The following is an 18,279-nucleotide window of genomic DNA, read 5'->3' as shown; positions in this document are numbered from 1 at the left end:
GCCACCACACCCCACCAACATCATCAATTTAATAAGACTCAGCAATCTAGTAAGCTTTGTTTCAAAATGGAAAAAAAAAATTGTTTTTAAAAAGGGCTGGGGGAGCCAGGCGTGGTGGCGCACCCTTGTAATCCCGGAGCTTGGGAGGCAGAGACTGGAGGATCGCGCAGGTTCGAAGCCAGCCAGCCGCGAGCGCTGGCTTAGGAGACCCTGTTTCCAAATAAAAATGTAAAAATAGGTTTGGGAGTGTAGCCCGGCGGTAGAAGGGCTTCCAGGAACCCCAGTATCACCAAAAAAAAAAAAAAAAAAAAGGGGCTGGGGGTGGGTAGCTTGGAGGCCCCTGGTTTTAACCCCTACAACCACAATAAATAAACAAATAAGAAAGGAAGAAGGAAAGAAAGACAGGCAGACAGGCAGGCAGACTGTGTAGCTTGGAGCTGGAATACCCCTGGGTTCATACCCCAGTACCACAAAAACAACAAAAAAGAAATTAAAGAAAAATTTTAAATGACATTTCATCTTGTCAACTTATACAAATCTACTCTTTTCTTAATCTACTGTATCCCCAAGAAAAACAATTCACTATGTGTTGAGAGAAGATGTCATAAAAGACAATTGTTTCTCAAATGGGATAAAAGATAGTCAAAGCTAAGAAGTTCTCTTTACTGTCAGCTTGATGAAAAAGAATTTTGCAATAATTTTGTTTTAAAAATCAGTAGATATATGAAATTCAGGTGTTCTTAAAAATTAAAATAATGACTATGAGCCAGGCATGGTGGCACACACCTGTAATCCCAGTACTTGGGAGACAAACAGGAGGATCACAGTTCAAGGCCAGCATCAACAAGTAGTGAAACTTTAATCAATCTATTGAGACTCTGTTTCAAAATAAAAATAATAGGGCTATGGGTATAGCTAGGAGGGAGAATGCCCCTGGGTTAAACCCCCCAGAACTCCAAAAAAAAAAAAAAAAAAAAAGGTGATATGAGCTCAACTGATGAGGAAAAATTAAACCCCCAAGATGAACTTCTAAGCACTGACACTAAGCACTCAAACACAGAAAATTCTCTCCTTTTGTTAACAGTACCTGTGGCTGCACACTTATTATATCAACTTATAATAAAAATTGCAATCTAAGCCGGGAGTGGTGGCACAAACTTGTAATCCCAGTACTTGTGAAGCTGAGACAGGAGGATCACAGGTTCCAGCCTCCCTCAGCTACTGAGTGAGGTGCTCTACAACTTAGTGAGACCCTGTTTCAAAATAAAGAATAAAAAACAGGGCTGAGGGTGTAGATTGGAGGTAGAATGTCCTGGGTTCCATCCCCAGTACTGAAAATTACATACATACATATATACATATATACATATATATGTACTGAATTTCATCCTATAGTTATAAGATTTGAAAAAAAAAAAAAGGGAAATAATCTTGCACTAAGAAGAGCAAAAATACAAGATTTCCCAAAGATCATGTTTTCCTAGCTTTTTTTCAAGTGCTTAGTCACTTCTGCCTATTTACAAGAAAGACCATTTCACATCTTGAAAGAGACAGGGAATTTAGATTGCAGATTGTCATGTCACCTGAGCTACCCTAGACGTTTGTTTCCATGCAACTCAAGAAAAGGCAGCAGCCAGGGAGATATACCCTCCTCCCCAGATCAGAACCAGAAGCCACTGAGCTTTCTCTGTATTCTGCCTCTGCCTGCAGTAACAAAGAGAATTTGTGAACTGCAAAGTTTTCTTCCCAGACACCAAATACAAAAGGTGAGAATTAAAATATAGCCTCAAAACATCAGTTTCCCCTTTCTGAAGGCCCACCAAGAAATGCCTTTCCTCTCTTGTACTAAAATAGATAGAAACAGCAAGCTGATTCTTACACAACTCCAGGTGCCTGACATCTTCCCTTAGGCAACCAACAAAACCCAAAATTAGAGACTTAACAGGCTTTAGAGCACACTTCCCAGAAAGCTGCAGAAGTCTTAAAATCTGATAACATTGTTTCCAGCTCCCCAAAGGCAAGAACAAACAGTAAGGTTTTCATGAAAGGTTATCCAAGAGACTACCCTGGGCAAAGGCAAGCTTTTAAGTGCCTTCTATGCCAAGCACCATAGCCCAATGTTCTGCTCACACTTAAATATGCTAAGCACCAAGGGCGATTATAGGATACATCTGAAAGAACTTTCTCAACTAGATACAGTCAGAGTTTTACAGATTAGGTATAGTCTTTCCTAACATAACTCCATATAGGAACAATGTGGTCAATCTCTGAAACAGAGCTTAATCCACTTCCCCAGAAGGTCAGGAAGGGCTCTGATAACCAATTTGGAATTATTTAGAATGAGGCTCTTTTTCCTTCTGAGAATATAAATGCTATAAAAGACACAGCTGGAGGAGCATCTGTAGTCCAGCTATTCCTGAGGCTGAGGGAGAACTACTTAGAGGCCAGCCAGGATGACAGTGAGACCCCCATACCTTTAATCAACATAATAATAGACAGGAAGATCACAAGTTCTAGGCTAGCCTCAGCAAATTAATGAGGCCCTCTGCAACTTAGGGAGATCCTGTTTCAAAATTAAAAAATAAGGCCGGGCGTGGCGGCGCACACTTGTAATCCCTGCACTTGGGAGGCGGAGACAGGAGGATCGCACAGGTTCAAAGCCAGCGGTGCTGGCTTAAGAGACCCTGTTTCCAAATTTAAAAATATTTTAAAAATAGGTCTGGGAGTACAGCCTGGAGGTAGAAGGGCTTCCAGGAACCCCAGTACCACCAAATAATTAATAATAATAATAATAATAATAATAATAATAATAATATAGGGAATGGGGGTATAGCACAGGAGGCAGAATGCCCGTGGGTTCAACTCCCAGTACCACAAAATAATAAGACAGTTCCTCGACTGCAGCATGCTCCAAAACCATTCTCATTACTCCTAATACTCTCAGAATATTAAGCTATTATTTTACACATGTAAGAGTTCCCGTCTTCATAGATAAAACGGGCAGGAATTAACCTTCTCAAAGGTGAGAATACTGAGGCTCCTTGAGGTTAATATGCCCAGAGCTTGTTAATGAAGAATAGGCCCTAGAACTTACCATTAAGAAACACTGCCACTCAAGGAATGCTATTAGATCCAATTACTGATCTCCGCTACTTTTATGTCACAAAACTGGGTGCAAGAGCGCCAGAGCGTGGACGGGGAGGTCAGGGCTGGGGCGAGAGGGCACGCCACCACCATCACCACCCAATCCAAGATCCCCCCCCCCTTAACAAATATTGCACACGTTCCCGATTCCACCCTCCCCACGGGCAGAGCCCACGTGCCGGTCCCACGGCGGCCCCCGCGCTCCTTCCCCGCGCCGCCCGCGCCCGCAGCCCCACGCCCTGGCCTGGCCGCCCGCCCCCTCCCCAGCGCGGCGCCCCCGCCGCCGCCGCCGCCCGGGGCCAGGCCGGGCCGCGCACGCCCTTCCCGCCGGGGCCCCCCGCCCGGGCAGGCCGCGCCGGCCATGGTGGGCGCCTCACCGTCAGGCTGGGGCGCCGGGCCCGGCTGCGCCATGGCCGGGGTCGGCCTCGGGAGCGGGGATGGGCGGGAGAGCGGCGTCCCGGGCCGCCGCGGGCTCAGCTGGCAGAGGAGGCGTCGACCGAGCCGCCGCCGCCCAGGGAGGAACCGCTCAGGCTGGAGCCGCCGGCGCCGCCACAGCCGCGGGCAGAGACGGACCGGAGCGCCGACCTCCGCCTCCTCATCCTGACAGCGGGAAATGGGCAGTGCGCAGGCGCGGGGGGATGGGCGGCACGTGACGCGCGCGCGGCGGGGCGGGGCCTCGGGGGGCGGGAGGCGGGGCGGGAGCACGGGGAGGGCCTGGGGTGCTCCCTAGCACAGGAGCTAAAGAAAGAACCCGCAGAAAAACGGGGCCGGAGAGGAGATGGACGGTGGAGCGCAAGTCAAGTCCCGGCCTCCTCTGGCTGTATGACCTTGGGAGAATCTTTGCACGCCTTGGAACAGTCGCCGTGTAATGGCTAGGAAAAGTTTGAATGATGTAATAAACTAGAGTTTCCAACAGAACTGTACCTGGGTCCCGGCTCGCCTGATGAGGACGCCTGTCTACTTTCCATTAAGCAAATATGTCGGACTTTCTGTGCCAGGCACAGTGATGGCCGCTGGGGATGCGGACACAGTGTCTGCACTAAGGACAGGAGAGGAGAAATACTGAAGCACTGCTTTTATGCCTGGTCAAGGGAGCCGACCTAGGAGCCACGCTTCAAAGAGTGCTCCCTGCCCCCATAACCACCCCTCTTCTGACCACACACACCCTGGTGGGGCGGCCACAGACTGGCACTTCAGGAGCAAGTCCTGAGAACACATGCCTCTAAAATTCCCTCCCCAGATGACTTAAGATGATCCCTATTTCTAGGACAAAGGCTAGGCATTCCCCAAAGAAGTGCCAAAGGGCAGCTGTATTTTTTTTTTTTTTTTTTTGCGGGGGGCGGGGGGTAGAGTACTTGGATATTTGAACGGTGATGTCCACAAACCCCTATGGGTGCTGGGCAGGGGTAACAAAAAAGGCAGGTGGGTCCAGGGCAGTGGCATGCACCTGTAATCACAGCATTTGAAAGGCTGAGACAGGAGGATCGCAGGTTTGAGGACAGCCTCAGCAACTTAGTGAAGCCTTCAGCAACTTAGACCCTGTTTCAAAATAAAAATAAAATAGGGCTGGTAGTGTAGCTCAGAGGTAGACTATCGCTGGATTCAATCTCCAGTACTGCAAAAAAGAAAAGAAAAGAAAAAAAAAGGTAGGCAAACCTTGGCCAACAGTCCAGCTGGGCCATGCGCCCCTCACCACTTCATTCCTCACCTAGGCATGAGTCTCAGGAGTCCAGAAGTTCTAAATTCAAACCTGCTCTCCAGGGTCATTAAAATATATATATTGTCACCGGGCATGGTGGCGCACGCTTGTAATCCCAGCATTTGGGAGGCTGAGACAGGAGCATCACAGTTCACGGGCAGCCTCAGCTACTTAGTGAGACCCTTTGCAACTTAGTGAGACCCTGTTTCAAAATAAAGAATAAAAAGCCGGGCGTGGTGGCGCACCCTTGTAATCCCTGCGCTTGGGAGGCGAAGACAGGAGAATCGTGCAGGTTTGAAGCCAGCCTAGCTGTCTTAAGAGACCCTGTTTCCAAATAAAAATATAAAATAGGTCTGAGAGTGTAGCCCGGAGGTAGAAGGGCTTCCAGGAACCCTAGTACCACCAAAAATTAAAAATAAATAAATAAATAATGGGAAATAGAGCTGGGGGTGTAGCTTGGAGGTAGAATGAATACCCCTGGGTTCCATCCCTAGTACCACAAAAAAAAAAAAAAAATAGTGTGTGTGTGTGTGTGTGTGTATGTGTGTGTGTGTGTGTGTGTGTGTGTGTTACTAGGGATGGAACCCAGGGGCATTCTACCTCCAAGCTACATCCCCAGCCCTATTTTATTATTTGGAAACAGGGGCTCACTAAGTTGCCGACAACCTCACTAAACTGCTGAGGCTGGCTTCAAACCTGCAATCCTCCTGTCTCAGCCTCCCAAGTACGGGAATTACAAGTGTGCACCTCCACGCCAAACTAAGAATAGACTATATTAAGGTTAGCAGTTACCTGAAGTGGTTTATAATTTCAGATGGTTTAGGCAGGCATGTGGTGCCCACTTGTACTTTTGCCCGAAGACCTCTTAACATCAGGGAAGAGCTTATATTCAGACTTAGCTTATTCAAGCAGCTAATATCCTCATATAGCTGGTGAGGAGCCCGCCCCTGCCCCTGTGCATGACTTTTCAAGGTGAGGAAATCCATGGTTGACAGGGAGACCTTTGGCCAAGCTAGTGCAGCTCAGTAATCCGCTCTCCTTGTGATGACTAACAGAAGCCATAAAGATAGCAGATGCTGGTGTCCCTGCAGAAGGGACCCTTTCGGAGAATGAGTGGCACATTTATTGCTACTGATAATGAGTCCTGAAGCCAGGTCATCAAGATCAAGGTCACTGAGAAATGGTCAGGCATCTGAAACCCAGAGCTCCTCCTTCAAGAGTTGAAAAGCAATTTTGAAATCAGATAGGAGATTCAATATTTATGTACACTGATATTTTTAGGTAAATTCAGCAGTTCCACTCTTAGCTATATATTCTAGAGAAAACTTTTTGTGTTCTGAAGGAAATTGAGAAGTAAGACATGAAGCCAGGTGTGGTGGCATACACCTGTAGTCCCATTACTCGGGGGCTAGTCAGGATTGCAGGTTTAAGGCCAGCCTCATCAACTTACTGAGACCGTATTTCAAAATTTAATAATTTTTTTAGCTGGGTGTGGTAGTACATGCCTGTAATCGCAATACTTGGGAGACTGAGACAGGAGGATTGCAGATTCCAGGCCAGCCTCGGCAACTTAGTGAGACTCCGTTTCAAAAAATAAAAATAAAACATAAGCCGGGCGGATATAGCTGAGAGGTAGAATGCCCCTGGGCTCAATCCCTGGTAACAACAAAATAATATTTTTTTAAAAGAGGCTGAGTATCAAGTGTGGTGGCGCATGCTTATAATCCCAGCACGTAGGAGGCTGAGACAGGAGGATCGCACAGGTTCAAATCCAGCCTCAGCTACTTAGTGAGGCTCTCAGCAACTTAGTGAGACCCTGTTTCCAAATAAAATAGAAAATAGGTCTGGGGGTGTAGCCTGGAGGTAGAAAGCCTCTGGGTTCCACCCCCTATACCACCAAAATAAAATAAAATAAAATAATAAAAATAAAAAGAGCCAGAGGTATAGCTCAAAGGCAGAGTGCCCCTGAGTTTAATCTCCAGTACCAAAAACAATAACAATTATAATATCAGCACCTACCATGCACTCATATTTTATCTCCTGGACTACTGTAACAGTCCTTTGAGGTAGACTTCATTATCGTTACAGAGCTCAGAGAGGTTAAAGGACTTACCCAAGTCACACAGCGAATGGAAGAACCATCATTCAAATTCAAGTCTGACTCCAAAATGTAGGCTTTTTCGCTGTTGGTTGTGGCTAACCAAGTCCATCAGATATCAGCGAATACCCTAAGCCCCTGTGCTATTGTCAACTAAATTCATTGATTTTTTAAATTTTCAGGTAGCCGGGCGTGGTGGCACATGCTTGTAATCCCTGTGCTTGGGAGGCTGAGACAGGAGGATCACACAGGTTTGAAGCCAGCCTCAGCTACTTAGTGGGGCTCTCAGCAACTTAGTGAGACCCTGTTTTCAAATAAAGTATAAAATAGGTCTGGAAGTACAGCCAGAGGTAGAAAAGCCCCTGAGTTCCACTCCCAGTACCACCAAAAAAAGAAAAATTTCCAGGTATCTCCAAAAGTTGTTCTTATAATCTTTTTCTCCTTCCTTCCCCCCCCCCCCATTGCTTTTTCTTGGTGGCACTGGGGATTTAACCCAGGGGCATTCTATTTCTAAACCACCTCTAGCCCTATTTTCAAAATTTTTATTTTGAAACTGGATCTCACTAGGTTGATGAGAGTCTCACTACTTGCGGAGGCTGTCCTCGAACCTGTGCTCCTCCTGTCTCAGACTCCCAAGTACTGGGATCACAGGCATACGCCAGTCACCACACCTGGCTAATTCAAGTTTCTTATGTATGTAGCACTAATTTGTTTCTAACATTTCACTATGAAAAATAATGCCACAGCCGTGTGTGAAGGCACACGCTTGTAATCCCAGCATTCGGGAGGCTGAGACAGGAGGATCGCGGTTCTCAGACAGCCTCGGCTACTTAGTGAGGCCCTGTGCAACTCAGTGAGACCTGGTTTCTAAATAAAGAATAAAAAATAGGGCAGTGGGTGTAGTTTGGAGGTCGAATGCCCCTGGGTTCCATCCCCAGACCACCCCCCAAAAAAATAGTGATGGGGGTGTAGCTCGGAGGTAGAATCCCCCTGGGTTCCATCCCAGGTACCACGAAAAAAATAAAACAAAAAAAATTTTAAAAATAATAATCCCACAATTAATAACCTCATGCATTTGTCTCATTTTGCACAGACTCAGAGTAACTGGGTAATTTACTATAAGAGAATAAGTAAATATAAATACTCAGTTTTGTTAAATCTTGCCACATGTCCCATCTACAGACTTGCTCCATTTTGAATTCTCAGCCACCATGTAAGGAAGACTGTAGTTCCTCAGGGCTGCCACCCTTGAACTCGGTCAACAATTCACTGAGAGACAGTCTATCAGTGTAGTTCCACTTTACACGTTTTTTATTTTTAATATATATATTTTTTATTGGTGCAATGTATTCATACATCATAAGGGTATAAAGAAAATACTTTTGTAGACATACATGCACACCTCGCCTAGTTAGCCCCTACCCGATCCCCACCCCGTTGCCTCCCCATCCCTCCTTCCCATGCTTGGCTTAGTGGTTGACATCTAGTTTTATAGCAATTTATCCAATAATAATGATGATAATCTCACAAAACAGTTTCATTTGTCTGATACCAAGCTTTTGATGACTAAAAGATAACATTTCAATATTTCTTTTTGCTTTCTTTCTTACCAGAGAATATTTTTTTCTTTTCTTTTTTTTTAGGTGAAGCTATCATACATTTATTTATTTATTTTTCAGAAAAAAATCTATCCTGATATGGAATATGGACTCTAGATACCCAAAACAATCTTGAAAAAGAACAAAGCTAGAAGATGTATATTTTCTGATTGCAAGCCATATAAAGCTACAATAATTGAAACAGTGTAGTATTGTTCTAAAGGCAGATATATAAACCACTGGAGTTAAATAAAAGCTTAGAGATAAATTCTTCCATATAATGTCAAGTTATTTTTGATAAGGTTTCCACGAACATTTGGTGGTGGAAATAATAATCTTTTAACCAAATATTGTTGAAAAATAATAATTACATGAAAAAGAATAAAATTGTACCCTTACCTAACACATATACAAATATTAACTCAAAATAGATAAAAGACCTAAATATAAATCTTAAGACTATAAACTTTTAGGAGAAAATCTGGGTCATAAAACCTCACAACATTGAAATTGGCAGTGATTTCTTGGATATGATTTCAATGGCATAGGCAACAGAAGAGTACACAAACTCCCTAAAAAATAAAAAAATATTGTATATCCAAAGACAATGTAAACAGAGTTAAGAGTTACTAATAGAATGGGATAAAATATTTCCAAATGCTATATCTGAAGGTATATTAATATTCCAAGTAGAAATCCTAAAAATTAGCAACAATAAAAGCAAACAATACAATGTAGAGATAGGTAAAAGACTAACATAAATAATGAATCTCCACAGATAACCAATCTTAGTTGTCTGTTGGATGGAAAATCTTGTTTCTCTGGTTCTGGTGTGTATTACCTATTTCTTCTTTGTAGTTAATCTCTTTGAGTATTTTCTCTAGCGCTGGTTTTGAAGACATAAATTCCTTCAGTTTCTGTTTATCATGGAAGCTTCTTATTTCCCCATCTAATTTGATAGAAAGTTTTGCTGGGTAGGAAATTTTTGGCTGGAAGTTGTTTTCTTTCAGAGTTTGGAATATGTTCCTCCAAGCCCTTCTGGCTCTCATGACTTGGTTTGGGAAGTCTGGAGTGATTCTAATTGGTTTGCCTCTGAATGTCACTTGGCCCTTTGCTTTTGTTGCCTTTAAGATTCTCTGCTTGGCTTCCACATTGGTCATTTTGACAATTATGTGGCGTGGGGATCCTCTTCTCTGATCCTCTCTAACGGGGGTTCTATAAGTTTCCTGGACCTGTGTATCAACCTCTTGCTCTATGTTTGGAAAATTTTCTGCTATTATTTCCTTGAAAAGATTGTTAATCCCTTTGGTTTAATCTTCTTTTCTCTCCTCTATTCCAATTATTCTTAGGTTAGCTCTCTTAAAATGGGCCCATATTTCTTCAATGTCAGATTCCTGCTGTCGGATATTTTTTCCTAGATTAGAAACTATGCGTTCATTTTTGGAATGATCATCTTCTAGGAGCGAGATTCTATTCTCCATGTGGTCTAATCGGTTGTTTGTGCTTTGAATTGAGGCCTTTACTTCATTAATTGCATCCTTTATCTCTCTTTGGCTCTCTCTGAATTCTTTTTGAAACACCTCTATTATTTCTACAGTTATTTTCCTGATTTGATCTTCTATAAATCTCTGAATTTCTGTTTTATCAGGTTCTGATGTTGTGGGGTTGTGGGCATTCATTGCTCCATTGTTATTCCTCTTTCCCATGATTTCGGAAGTTTGTGCCTTCTCTGGGTTCTTCCCTTGGGTCACTACGACTTCACTTAAGGTGCTGTGGATCTCGAGTCTGTGGTATCTCAGTCCCCACTACTCCTTTACTGGGTTGTATCACAGAGTCTCCGACCCAGGGAGTCAATCGAGGCTGCTTTAGACCATGGGGGGTGCCCGGTTGGGCATTCTCCTAAGGTGTAATATCTCTGCCACCACCACTCCCCCAGTGGGTCAAGTCCCTGGGAGTACAGTACTGGGATTTCTCCTCTAGGGGCCGCAATTTGACTTACTGTTGAGTGTTCAAATGGAGCTGTCTTGGACTCGGTGAATTCGCTGCTGCTGCTGTCGGTAGCAATATGGCGCCACTGCTACGCCCTTGGCCGTGAGGCTGGCGTATTCCTTTTCTGTTTTTGAACTCCACTCTGAGTCCCTGCAGGGTGCGCTGAGCCCAGCCCCTGGGAGCTCTAGCTGCACCCTGCGCCGAGAAATCTGCTGAATCCCGCCCGGCTGTTCCGCAGCGGCTCACCTCGGCTCGCTGTCTGCCGCTCCTCTCTGGAGCTTGGTGGACTGTTGAGTGAGTTGGTCTGGTGCAGTCCGGTGAACTCACCACTGCCGCCAGCAGTAAGGCACTGCTGCCGCGTTCTTGGGCGTGAGGCCGGCGTATCTCCTCTCTGGTTTCTGAGCTCTGTTATGAGTTACCTTCCTCTCTGGAGCCTGGTGCTGCAAGGCAAAATGGCTCCCGCCGCTTCACGCCACGGCTCTGGCTGCAGCACTGCGGTCTGGTTTCTGGTGTCTCGTTTTTCCAGCTCTCTTTTTCTCTGTCCCTTAAAATTACATTTTTTGTTTCTCTGCTGATGGTGTTTTCTGGTTATGAAAGGCGCTGATTTTGTGGTAATAGAGATTGGTTGTTAGCGGGGCTCGTAAGCCCTGTTTTGCTCCGTCGCCATCTTCCCGGAAGTCCACTTTACACGTTTTGAAAGACATGGAGAACCTTCTGATATATTTTAAAAGCTTTTGATTCCCTTTCTTTTTTTTAATGTGGTACCAGGGACGGAACCCAGGGCCTCTCCCATACTAATCAAGTACTCTACCATTGAACTACATTTCCCATCCATTTAAATTTTTCTCATAATACTGGGGTTTTAACCCAGGGGCTTTCTACCTTCAAACCACACCCCAGTCCTATTTTATTCTTTTATTTTATTATTTTTTTTAGGGTTGCTGAGAGTCTTGATAAATTGCGGAGACTGGCTTCACCACCATGCCTGGCATTCCTAATTTTTTCTAAAAGCTTTATTGAGTTATAATCCATATAATACAAAATTCACCATTTAGCCGGGTGTGGTGATACATGCTTGAAATCCTAGCACTTGGGAGGCTGAGACAGGAAGATCCGGTTCACGACCAACCTCAGCTACTTAGTTAGGCCCACCCAAATTTAGTGAGACTCTGTTTCTAAATAAAGAATAAAAAATTGGGCTGGGGATGTAGCTTGGAGTTAGAATGGCACTGGTTTCAATCTCCAACACTACAAAAAAAAAAAAAAATCACTATTTAAAAATATATACTCCAAGCCGGGCATGGTAGCACACGCTTGTAATCCCAGTACTTGGAAGGCTGAGACAGAAGGATCCAGGTTCTTGGCCAGCCTTAGCTACTAAGTGAGGCTCTCCACAACTTAGTGAGATCATGTTTCAAAATAAAGAATAAAAAGCCAGGCGTGGTGGCCCACACTTGTAATCCCCGCGCTTGGGAGGCAGAGACAGGAGTTTTGCGCAGGTTCAAAGCCAGCCACGCTGGCTTAAGAGACCCTGTTTCCAAATAAAAATATAAAAAAAATATGTCTGGGAGTGTAACCCAGAGGTAGAAGGGCTTCCAGGAACTTCAGTACCACCAAAAAATAAAATAAAATAAATAAATAAAGAATAAAAATAGGCCAGACATAGTGGCTCATGCTTGTAATTCCAACAATGGAGAGGCTGAGACAGTAGGATTGCGGTGCACAGACAGCCTCAACTACTACTTAGTGTGGCCCTTTGTAACTCAGTGAGACCCTGTTTCAAAATAAAGAATAAAAGCAGGGCGTGGTGGCACACGCTTATAATCCCGGTGCTTGGGAGGCGGAGACAGGAGGATTGCGCAGGTTCAAAGCCAGCTTCAGCTGGCTTAAGAGACCCTGTTTCCAAATGAAAAAAATATAAAATAGGCCGGGCGTGGTGGCGCATGCTTATAATCCCCACGCTTGGGAGGCAGAGACAGGAGGATCGTGCAGATTCAAAGCCAGCCGTGCGCGCTGGTTTAGGAGACCCTGTTTCCAAATAAAAAAAAAATGTAAAAATAGGTCAGGAAGTGTAGCCCGGAGTTAGAAGGCCCCTGGGTTCCAACCCCAGTACCACTAATAATAATAATAATAATAATAATAATAATAATAATGAATAAAAAATAGTTCTGGGGGTGTTGTCAGAGGTAGAATGCCCCTGGGTTCCATCCCCAGTACTGCAAAAGAGAAAAGATGAAAAAAATTAAATTTGAAAAACTGCTTAGAGTTTTCCAAAGTGGTTGCACCATTTAATAATTATAGCAAGATAGAAGGATTCCAAATTTCCACATCTTTGCCAATAATTATGTTATGTCTGTTGTGTGTGTGTGTGTGTGTGTGTGTGTGTGTGTGTGTGTGCACGCACTTGCATGTGTTACTAGGAATGAACCCAGGAATATTCTACTTCTAAACTACACCTCCAGTCCATTGTGTGTGTGTGTGTGTGTGTGTATACACAATATAAATATATAATGTAAAAATATATAAATATATCTTAAAGAGTCTCACTAAGTTTCTGAGGGTCTTGCTAAATTGCTAGGGCTGGCCTCAAACCTGTGATTCTCCCATCTTAGCCTCCTGTGGGCACTGTGAGGTCTGTCTATGAAGTCAAGCCAGAGGAGGATGAAGAACAAAGGAACAAAGAAAGAGAAACGCCCCCTGGCATGGCTCTGCCTTAAATGACCTGGCCACTAGCACGCCAAGCAGTGGCTTCCATGAATACGCCCCACCCCTTCCTTGCCCCATAAAAAGCCCCTAGCCTGTAAGGAGGCGGGGTCCTGGCTTTCATGGGCTCTGTCTCCAGTCAGGTACCTCCTTCCAGGTTTTATTCCTAAATGAAGCCTGTTCCCTGCTGTCCAGCCATGTTTTCTTTGCCCCCATAGGCCCCAACACCTCCCAAGTGCTGGGACTACAGACGTGGACCACCATGCCTGGCTTCTCCTTTATTTTGGTGGTGGAACCCAGGGCCTTTTCTACCTCGGGCTTTACTCCCAGACCTATTTTTTTTAATACTTTATTTGGACACAGGGTCTCACTAAGTTGCTGAGAACCTCACTAAGTAGCTGAGGCTGGCTTTGAACCTGCGCGATCCTCCTGTCTCCGCCTCCCAAGTGCTGGGATTACAAGCGTGCGCCACCACGCCCGGCTCTTCTTCATTCTGGAAGGATAACTTGCTAGACCTATCATCCTTGGTTGACAACACTTTGAGTATGTCATCCCCCGCATCTGGCCACTAAAGGGTGTTTTGTTTTGTTTTGTTTTGGCTGATTTTATTTTATTTCATTTTATTTGTGGTACTGGGGATTTAACCCAGGGCATTCTATTACCTCCCAGCTACACACAGGCCCCTTTTTTTTTTTTTTTTTTTTTTTTTTTGGTGGTACTAGGGGTGGAACCCAGGGGCTTTTCTACCTCTGGGCTATACTCCCAGACCTATTTTATACTTTATTTGAAAACAGGGTCTCACTAAGTTGCTGAGAGCCTCACTAAGTAGCTGAGGCTGGCTTCGAACCCGTGCGATCCTCCTGCCTCAGCCTCCCAAGCACGGGGATTACAAGTGTGCGCCACCACGTCTGGCTTATTATTATTATTATTATTATTATTATTATTATTATTATTAGCAGTACTAAGGATGGAACCCAGGGACATTCTACCTCCGAGCTATACCCCTAGCTCTATTTTTTATTCTTTATTTTTGTGCCGGTGTTGGGAAATGGCTTTGGAAAATGTGTTGGAAAATAGCTTTGGTGCAGTGCAGACACTCAGGCAGGGAGGAGGGGGCAGCTGTTACCCTACAGAGTCCAGGCACCAAAAGTAATTAGCAAGAACAGAAAAGAGTTGTAGCCAGGGCCTTCATATTTTAAAGACAAGTTTACATAGTAAATAACTTCTAGCAGAGAGGCTTTGTACAGGCCTTCAAAGAGGGCAGATACCATGAGGTCCCTGACTTTGGCAACCAAGTAACATATTTTGGTCCAGAGACCAGGATGGGCCTACATATACAGGAAGAAAGCTTTTGGTTAAGCAGGATGTAAGATCGTATTGTGAATCCTCATAATCACATCAAAAGGCTTGCCCCAGAGAATGGGTGGATCTACACCTAGTCAGGTCAGGAAGACTATTGGTTAAGCAAAGATGAAAGATAATAATCTTCATAAAAACTGTTCTGTATTCAAAAACTTCAGTGTCTTATTACAAGTCATACCACTATGTCACTCTCTGATGTACTGCTTTATAATTTCTGTCCCTTCTTGCTACCTTTGTAATAATAAAAAAAATTGCTTAAGCTTACAGAAAATAGTTCTGGCTATTCTTTCTAAAAATAGCTAAGAACAAGAACCCGCAGCTCCATCTCACACCGTTGCAGTTTTGGCACCCAACAACGTGGGGCACCATTAAAATTTTGAAACAGGGTCTCACTGAGTTGCAAAGGGCCTCACTAAATAGCTGAGGCTGTCCGTGAATTGTGATCCTCTTGTTTTAGCCTCCCAAATGCTGGGATTATAAGCGTACACCACCACGCCCGGCTCTCGGCTCTATTTTTTATTTTGTTTTTGTACCAGAATCTCACTAAGCTTCAGAGGGTCTCACTAAGAAGCTGACACTGGTTGAGAACCTGTGATCCTCCTGTCTCAGCCTCCCAAGTACTGGGATTAGAAGCATGCACCACCACACCCAGAAGAATGGCTGGTTTTAAGTCGTTAATAAATCCAATATTTGGACTTTCTACGCCCACAGCCCTATTTTTTGTTCTTTATTTTGAAACAGGGTCTCATTGGGTTACAAAGAGCCTCACTAAGTAGTAGCTAAGGCCATCCACGAACTGTGATTCTCCAGTCTCAGCCTCCCAAATGCTGAGATTACAAGCGTGTGCCACCACGCCCAGCTTTATTCTTTATTTTGAAACAGGGTCTCGCTGAGTTGCAAAGGGCCTCACTAAGTAGCTGAGGCTGTCTGCGAACTGCGATCCTCTTGTCTTAGCCTTCCAAATTCAGGGATTAGAAAAGTGCGCCTCCAAACCTGGTTCCCCCCCCCCACCCCAACCCTACTCATTATTTTTGAATCAGGGTCTTGCTAGGTTGTTGAGAATCTCCCTACTTGATGAGGCTGTTCTCGACTCTGCCTGTCTCATCCTCCCAAATTCTGGCATTACGAGCTTTTGCCACCATTCCCGACATGGGGTATACTTTTATGTTTCTTTGTGTCCCTCATTTTTTTTTGGAAACTGGACATTTGAAATACTATAATGAGGCAATTCTAGAAATCTAATTCCCCTATTCTAAGTATGTGACTGTTTCAGTTTTCCTTTCTTTTTTTGATACTGGGGATGAAACTCAGAGGCATTCTACCTCCGAGCTACATTCCCAGCCCCGTTTTTTATTCTTTATTTGGAAACAGGGTGAACCTGTGATCCTCCTGTCTCAGTCTCCTAAATACTGGGATTACAAATGTGCACCACCATGCCCAGCTTCAGTTTTCTGTTGATATTTGTTTAGTAACTCTTGGACTGCTGGGCATTGTCACACACACTTGTAATCCGCCACACCCGCTAAAGTGAGTATTTCTTGTCTGCACAGTTACTGATGTTTCTGCACAAATAACTTAATGGCCAGCTAACAATCAGACAGACATTTCACGAAGTCCCTTGAACCAGTCACACAGCCTTTGTCAAGGGGCCAGGGGCTTGCACTTGTGTTGCTCCAGCAGTGTACAGCTGGGTTTACACTTCATCTCCTGTTGTGCAAGGCCTCAAGGTCAGCTAGAAAGGAGAGACTGGGGGCTTCTGCGGGTCTTTCTAGGCCATGTGCACAGCTCTACATATGCCTGTGTCCTTCTAGAGTCCCAAGAACGGACCACGGATGATCAGAGCCCTGTGGGGACAACTCGTTCACCAGCTTTTACTTTCAAATTCTTTAGTCAGCTTCTCCTTAGCCCCAACTGGTATTACCAGGTGATATTAAACAATTGCAGCTTCTTTGTATTTCAACAAATGCCCTAGGGATAGGACTGTTTGCATGGGTGAGCTTGAGTCCGCTCAAATAAAGACAAACTATAGGAGGGTTGATTTTCAGGGAGCGTCAGACATAAAATAGGGACATTGTCTGCATTCGGAGCTGGGGGAGGTTCAAACCTATTCCGTACCCTCAAGTGACAGTCACTTCTCCCAGGCACTATAGTTTCAAGATCCCTGCAAAGATGGTCAGAGGGAGGAGGAACTGGGCTAAGTTAAAACAGCACAAAGCTTTCTGTTCTCAGCGAGCGTCAGGTGTTTTCCTTGCATAGAGAAGATAGATTTTTGTGAGGCTATGATTAATTTCCAGAGTTCTGAAAAAGATGATTTTTGACCATTTTTGCCAGTGTTCTTGTGGTGATGGAGGACTGAAGGGCTGGGGTATCGCTCAATGGTAGAACACTTGTCTAGCATGTTAAAGGCTCTGGTATGATCCCAAGCACCTGAACCACAACAAGAAAAATGAAGCAGGTTTTCAGAGATCTCTTTTCAGCCACTATGGAAATGCTTCTGCTTATATTTCTTCTGTCAGTGCTGGGGACTGAACTCAGGGACGCTCTACCACTAAGGTATATGTCCAAACATTTTTACTTTTTTTTTTTTTTTTTTTTTTGCGGGTCTGAAGATGGAACCTAGGGACATTTGACCTCCGAGCTACACCCCTGCCCTATTTTATTTATTTATTTATTTATTTATTTATTTATTTATTTATTTATTTATTTTTGGTGGTACCGGGGTTCCTGGAAGCCCTTCTACCTCCAGGCTACACTCCCAGATCTATTTTATACTTTTTTTAAATTTTGGAAACAGGGTCTCTTAAACCAGCATGGCTGGCTTTGAACCTGAGCGATCCTCCTGTCTCCACCTCCCAAGAATGGGGATTACAAGCATGCACCACCACGTTCAGCTCCCCTGCCCTATTTTTTATTCTTTATTTTGAAACCGGGTCTCACTGAGTTGCAGAGGGCCTCATTAAGTAGCTGAGGCTGTCCGCGAACCGTGATCCTCCTGTCTCAGTCTCCCGAATGCTGGGATTACAAGCATGCGCCACCATGCCTGGCTCTTTACTTTTTATTTTTAAACAGGATCTCACTAAGTTGTTAAGGCTAGCCTCAAACTTGTGAACTTCCTGCCTTAGTTTCCAGAGCAACTAGGATTACAGGTGTGTGATATCATACCTAGACTGTATTTCTTTTATTTAGCCCATTCTGTCCTGTTGTCCCAGATTTGAAACAATTAAAAAATTTAAATTGAGCAACAACAACAGATATATCACTTATGATAACATTGGAATGATAATTTTTTTTTTGTAATACTGGGGATAGAACCCAGGAACAAACTCTGAGCTACACCCCTAGCCTGATTTTTTATTTTTATTTTATTTATTTATTTATTTATTTATTTATTTATTTATTTATTTTGTGTGTGGTACTGGGGTTCCTGGAAGCCCTTCTACCTCCGGGCTATACTCTCAGACCTATTTTATATTTTTATTTGGAAATAGAGTCTCTTAAGCCAGAGAGGCTGGCTCCGAACCAGAGCAATCCTCCTGTCTCCGCCTCCCAAGCGTGGGGATTACAAGCGTGTGCCACCACACCCGGCTTTATTCTTTATTTTTAATCAGGGTCTCACTGAGTTGCAAAGTGCCTCACTAAGTAGCTGAGGCTGTCTGCAAATTAACTGATCCTCCATGAAACATCAA

At 44.2% G+C, this 18,279-nt stretch overlaps 1 protein-coding gene across 4 annotated transcripts in view; it reads right to left on the bottom strand.

The window, feature by feature from the left end:
• The window catches only part of RABEP1 (rabaptin, RAB GTPase binding effector protein 1), a gene marked incomplete at both ends in the record, with an annotated part of 120,002 nt that extends 116,447 nt beyond the window's left edge, over positions 1 to 3,555 (bottom strand). For all 4 annotated transcript variants that reach the window (XM_080712196.1, XM_080712197.1, XM_080712198.1 and 1 more), the window contains one exon: positions 3,522 to 3,555. In XM_080712196.1, the coding sequence (XP_080568322.1) occupies positions 3,522 to 3,555 (34 nt within the window). The remainder of the gene's footprint in view (positions 1 to 3,521) is intronic.
• Between the last annotated feature and the right edge of the window lie 14,724 nt (positions 3,556 to 18,279).

The sequence above is a fragment of the Muscardinus avellanarius genome, assembly GCF_963383645.1.
Source record: "Muscardinus avellanarius genome assembly, chromosome: 16".
Taxonomy (NCBI): domain Eukaryota; kingdom Metazoa; phylum Chordata; class Mammalia; order Rodentia; family Gliridae; genus Muscardinus; species Muscardinus avellanarius.
Note: the sequence above shows the minus strand (reverse complement) of the source record. Positions and strands in the feature narration are given on the sequence as shown.